Source organism: Numenius arquata, chromosome 16, assembly GCF_964106895.1.
Source record: "Numenius arquata chromosome 16, bNumArq3.hap1.1, whole genome shotgun sequence".
Lineage (NCBI taxonomy): Eukaryota > Metazoa > Chordata > Aves > Charadriiformes > Scolopacidae > Numenius > Numenius arquata.
The window spans coordinates 4,078,704-4,084,703 of NC_133591.1; the positions used below are offsets into that span (position 1 = coordinate 4,078,704).

The 6,000-nt window shown below is 47.1% G+C and overlaps 1 protein-coding gene across 1 annotated transcript in view; it reads left to right on the plus strand.

Moving 5' to 3' along the window:
• BRAP (BRCA1 associated protein) overlaps nt 1–5,523 on the plus strand; it is a 15,774-nt gene extending 10,251 nt beyond the window's left edge. The window contains exons 11-12 of the mRNA XM_074159368.1: nt 1,872–1,975; nt 3,163–5,523. Coding sequence (XP_074015469.1) covers nt 1,872–1,975; nt 3,163–3,523 — 465 coding nt within the window. The 3' untranslated portion in view covers nt 3,524–5,523. The remainder of the gene's footprint in view (nt 1–1,871; nt 1,976–3,162) is intronic.
• Nucleotides 5,524–6,000: the final 477 nt, after the last annotated feature.

Genomic DNA, 6,000 nt, shown 5'->3' on the forward strand with positions numbered 1-6,000 from the left:
GGCCCCTGGACACTGTTAAGTTAAATGGGAACTGGAGCTGCTGGGTCTCTGGTGCAGCCTGAACGTTGCGTGACGTGGCCTCGCACAGCCTGTTTCGCTCCCAGCTGAGAAAATTGGCTCCAAGACGTATCCCTTATCTCGATGCTCAGATCTAGCAATTTGCTGCTCGGTGGTGCAGAAGTAGGTAGATTGCCACCTAGATTGAAGGTTGATTTAAATGTGCTGCTCAGGAAACTGCAGCAGTGGTGAAAACAGGTCCGTGCTGCTGCAGGATCCCTGCTTGCCGATGCCATCCGTCTCACGCTGACGTCTATCTCTAGGGACGGTTAGTGTAGCATAGACAATATGACTTTAATTTGCTCGGCTGCAGAAAGTGGAAGCTGTCTTTTCTGCTCCAAATGCATATTGATTTGCCCTTTCTTTTTGATCCCCTATCTCTCCTCATCACCCTTTGGGAAAAGTTCAGAGTCTCCTCCTGTAAAGCGTTCTGTAGGCAGGACTGCTTCAAAATGTCATGAGCAAAAATCCACTGAGAATATTTTAATGCTTTCCACTCCACATAGATGCTTTCAACTAGGTTTAAAGTGAGTCAGGATTTAGGGTTGAGTCCTTAAATGAACTTTCTGCATGACTTTTAATTAACCATTTAGTATCTGCAGTTAAGTAGCATCGTAAATGTAGAAATTACGACTGTTGAAATAGTGGTCATTGACCTTGGTCTAAAGAACAGTCCCAGAAATCTTATGGAGGGCCCTATACAGCAAAAAGCTATGGCAATAATCATCTTGCACATGACCAGGAAACACGATCCGCAGAGCAGCTTCAAAGTGAAACGACTAGGATATATGCCCCAAATGTGGTTTCTTGTTGAAAGATCCTTACAATTTTATTCATGGCGTTCGCTCCATGTAAGTCTTGCCTGGATCGGTGCCACTATGCAGTGTATTCCATTATCGGTGCCCAGGCTACTTCCCCAAATTAACCATCAGCTGCATAAACATTCAGTGATTAGGGCCGGAAGGCTTAAAACCTGCTCTGCATTGACTCTGGCATCGGCGAAGGCACCATGTGTGCTGACACTGACATTTATTCAGATTGCTCCTCCAGGAAAGCATTTTTCCTTTAAATTCCTGCCTCCCCTACAAGCAAGCGCGCTTTTGACACTAATATAGAGGAAACAAGTATTTCTGTCTATAAATCTCCTGTAAGTCTTACGTTAGAGGTTGGGGCATGTTCTGTGCGAGGCTTAGTGAAGGAGAGCGGGGTTTTCTTCAGCAGTAGCAGTGTTGAGCCGCGAAGCAGAGAAGAGGAAGCCAACGTACGTGTGTTTCAGTTTGCGTGTAGCGTGAGTAAGATATTCGTGTCAGTAGGTCACCGCCTTATGACAGCAGGCTGCTGAGTCAGTGCTGAGCAAAGTAGCACGTTAATTTTCAGACTTTGACCATACTTATTTGAGGTTTAATTTAAAATGTGCAGAAGCTCATTTTATTGTAAAGCCTTAAGATGGAAATTTAAGTTTGCTGACAGATACAAAAGAAGAAAGTCTGAGAGAATGGCTAAATGAACGCTTAACTGCAGTCAATAAGAAGTTGCAGCTTTTGTGTGAATGGGGGTGCCTGGCACAGATTTGCAGCCTGAGTTGCTGTTCTGTGTGAGCAGCTTCCACGGCAACGTGGTTCCTCGTTGGGGGTACTGCGGGGTGTAACGCAGAGGGTCTTCATCAAAATTAAGCCTTTTGTTTGTTTGCTTTTTGCTTACCTGCATATAATAATTGGGCAAAGTCCAGAAACCACTCCAGAAAAATTGAACGTCATAATGAAAGTGCAGAGGACTTTGATCTCTTTGAAACGCCTGTGTGTTTGTTTTTACAGATTAACAACATGAAGACCAAATTTAAAGAGACCATTGAGAAGTGTGACAGTCTGGAACAGAGGCTCAATGACTTGCTCAAAGAAAAGCAGTCTGTCGAAAGGAAGTGGGTACCGCTGCCAGGTTTAGTTCCATGCAGCCATTAAAACTCCGTGCACTGACGTCCAAAAAGAAAAAAAAAAAAAAATCTTGCTATTCTTGGGCAATTTTGAGCTATTTAAACTGGTATACTGAGAACACAGCTTATTTTTTTTTTTAAAAAAAAAAAAAAAAGCTCTCGTTTCTGTAGGTGTTGAGAAATTGAAAGTGCCTATTGAGCGGAACGCAGCTTTTGGGCTCTTGGCTCTTTTTACATGGTCTGCATATTTAGCATTCAGTAAATCCTTCCTCTGCCTGCTCAGAAGGAGACGCCGCTCTGGGTTGCGATTGGCGGATATGTCTAAAGAGAAGAAAGGCAGCTCAGCAGAGGCATCTCACCCAGCACAGAGGAAAATGTAGATCTTAGGAAGTGCCTAGATGAAAGATGTCAAGCGTGGGGAGCTGTGCGGATCAGGGTGTTCCAGTTCCCCAGGTGGGGCTGCCTGCTCTGTTCCCCCCAGCCCACCGGGCCCCTGGCACTGCTGCCCCCCCAGCAGCCCTGGCTGGAGCCCGGAACCGGGCTGGTGAGGTGTGGTTGATGCAGCTCACCCTGCTGAGTGGAAATGAGTCTGTGTATGATGCCAGCAAACTTCCAGGGCAAAATCACCAGGTTGTGAGGAGCAGGAAAACACAGTCTGTGAAACATGAGGCTACGGATATCCTTGTGGGAGCATCTTGCTTCTGAGTGAAGTGTATCTTCAGGGTCTTGTGCTTGGAGTGTGGCAGGAGCCAGCATCTGGGAGTCCCTAACTGCCCTTAGCTCTCTAAGGACCCCATGTAATCTCTGTGCCCTTTTCGGTGCTTATTCCATACGTTGCAGATGCACGTTCAAGGTTACGGTCCCGCGTTCCCACACACACCCTGCCTGTTGCCTCAAAGCAAGGGATTCTGCTTCACAGCATCCTAGTCCATGTGCAAATAACACCATACAGACAAGCCTTACGCTGGGTGGAAAATCCTGGGGGGGTTTTCAGAGTCCTCTTGTGTTGCCTCCCCTTGCCCATCTTCTGCCAGAAACCCAAGTTCCAGGTGGTCTTGGTGGGGCTGAGGACAGCGTGGGTCAGTTGCCCTAAGGGATTGGAAATAAAAAGGATGCAGTGGTGTTTGATCTTGGTATAATGTGCTGCTTTCCTGACTTGTGCTTCTATTTGTAAGGTGTTCTCAGCTGAATAACAAAGTGGCTAAACTTTCCAACGAACTGAAGGAGGAGCAAGAACTGAATAAGTGTTTGCGAGCGAATCAAGCCTTGCTTCAGAACAAACTAAAGGAGGAGGAGAGAGTGCTAAAGGAAACCTGCGAACAGAAGGACCTGCAGATCTCTGAGATCCAGGAGCAGTTGCGGGATGTCATGTTCTACTTAGAGACGCAGCAGAAAATCAATCACCTCCCAGCTGAGACCCGACAGGAGATTCAGGAAGGACAGATCAACATTGCAGTGGCATCTTCTGCCAGCTCCTCCACGGGGAGCACGGGCAAACCTTCTTCCAGGAGAGGCCGTGGCAAGAGGGGCAAATGAAAATCAGAATGCCCTGCTCCCATCCTGAAACTGGCCATACTGGTGGCAGGCCAGGCTCAGCCCTCGGGACTCCAGCTGGGGACACCCAGTTCACTAAAGCTCAGCTAGAAATTGTCTTCAGAGCTGCTCATAAAACGGGGCTGCCCATCAATGGAGGTGTCTGTGGTTACTTAAGAGCATTTCACTGCACTATTTAGCTATTTTTAGGCAGATCTTAATGACCATTTTGCCTTCCTACCTTTTTGAAGCCCCTCCTGTCACGCATTTGACTTTCTTCTTGGAGAGTGTTCTGTTTGGGGTGGGGGTGTACATGTGAAATATCGCATTCCCTGAGGGGATGCTGTAGAGTAGGCTAGGCCTGGGGTGCAAGGCTTCTCCAGTTCTTCTCCTGGATTAAAAGTATTCTCAACCAAGAAATGATTTTATTTAATAAACAGTGTAAATTAGATTGTATACATCACCTTTTAGTACATGCAGTCCTGGTGCTGCAGAACTGCTAGTGCAGGAGTAGAACTGTTGTTTGGAAATAAGGTAAATAAACCATCTTAGTGGTGTAAGAAACTGAACGAGTCCTCAAGGCTTGTAACGTAGGATATTAAAAGCTTTAAGGGACTTTGCTACTATCTCTTTCTTCATTTTAAAGATGGCCTTTGAAATGCCAATGCTTGCTGCTTTTGGGGACAGAAAGCGTGAAAGTTTTATATTCTGGAAACTGTTTGATGTGGTTATTTTACAGGCATTTCTACAAATTAAATAGAGCCATCCTCGCGAAGACTCTACACGTTATGTATTAACAGCTGCCGCGGTGTTCTGGTGCCGGCGCGGGGTGCGTGTGCTTCCTGTGCGTGAGCTGCACGAGGGGTGTGTTGGTTCCAGCGCTGCTCTCCTCAGGGCGAGGTGAGGAGAATGACTAACGCAGCGTTTTAAACTCTCTCTCTCTCCTCCCTGCCTGTGCCCCAGCCCTGGCTGTAGCCGCTGTGCTGGCTGCGGCGGAGCCCAGTGCGCTGCCCCACGGCCGGACCCTCGCCACTAGATGCAGCTGTTGTAATCCACTTACCGCGATCCCTTCCCGCTGCCTGTTCTGCTCTGAAACCTGGCTCTGCCCAAAATCTCAGCTGGCAAAACTTTCATGTTATTTGCCCTAAAGGTATGTAGATCCCGTAAGGGAAATTTGAGGACAAATCTGGGTTGTTTTTCCTTTGTGGGTTTTCACTTAGAATATATACCAAGCGTGATGCTGTGGGGTTGGAAGAGTTCTACGCTGGTTGGAGAGGTGAAGTCCTGGTTGCTGTGTTGCGCTCAGCAATCGGAGCGTTTAAAGGCTAATTCTCTATTAAAAGGGGCTGGGGAGTCCCGCAGTTGCCTTTTCAGACCGTAGTGTGATCCTTTCCCGTTGTCCAAACTGCAGGAACAGCCGTGATCTTAGTCTGTAACACTGAAAATACAGCTCTGACTTACCAGCTCCAAACTGGAACAAAGAAATAAAAGAGCTTGTTCTTTATTGCTAGAAGTTGTTCTTTTTGACTAACTGAAAGGAACGAGTTACAGTAAATAGAATGATTCTCAGAAGGTGAGTCGTTAGAATCTGCTTCCTGACTGTAGGGACTGGAAGTGTTGAACTTCCTCACGTTGAAATACAGGGCGCTTGTTCGTGCACTCATCGCGTCCTCCGCTTGGGTTTGAAGATCTGCCCCAATCGCCTGGAACTTCTACCTTTTCTAACTTTGTAGCATGAATGTACACCTAAACTTAACTCTTTTTCTAGTGTGTGGATTGTACAACCAGGCCTCTGCCTCCTGTAAATTATTCTGAGGACCTAGAGATGTATGACACAGCTTGCTCTCCTATAGAAACTATTTTATTTGAGATATATTTTTACACCATCTAAGATCCTCTGACCTTTTGCTGGAAGCTTGCTTTGTGTAGAACACTAAGATGCTGTACTGTATCTTGGAATTCATTTTCAAAAAAGGTGATTGAAAATTAAACCGGCGTGCGGTATTTTTGTTTGTGCGTTCAACTGGAAGTGGAGGGAGGAGATGACAGGGACAACGACACGAAACATGTGCCTTATTCTTTTTGAAGTCTTCTGCTTTTTAACTCGAAGGCAAAGCTGTCCGAACGGGCTCTCTGTCATCTTTGGGTTGGGGGGGAAGTTCGGTTCAGCTGAGCTGACAGGAGCAGATAAGGCAGGGTAATTATCTCCGGCTCATGAGAAGAGGGCAGCTCATGCAGAAAAACCAGGAGTTGTTGAATACTTTTGTGTTCAACCAAATTATCCTCAGTCCTCGAGTCCCCTCCAGCTTCTCCTAAAACCACCCCAGGTGGCAAAGCACCCTCCAGTGTCCATCTGGGTGTTCATTCACTGCTGGAGATCCACCGGGCTCCCCCCAAGGCTCCTGCTGGGTGAGGCTGAGGGCAACCTCCCCTGCGAGACTTCCCCCGCGGTGGGACCACGCTCTCTCTGGGCGCAGGGC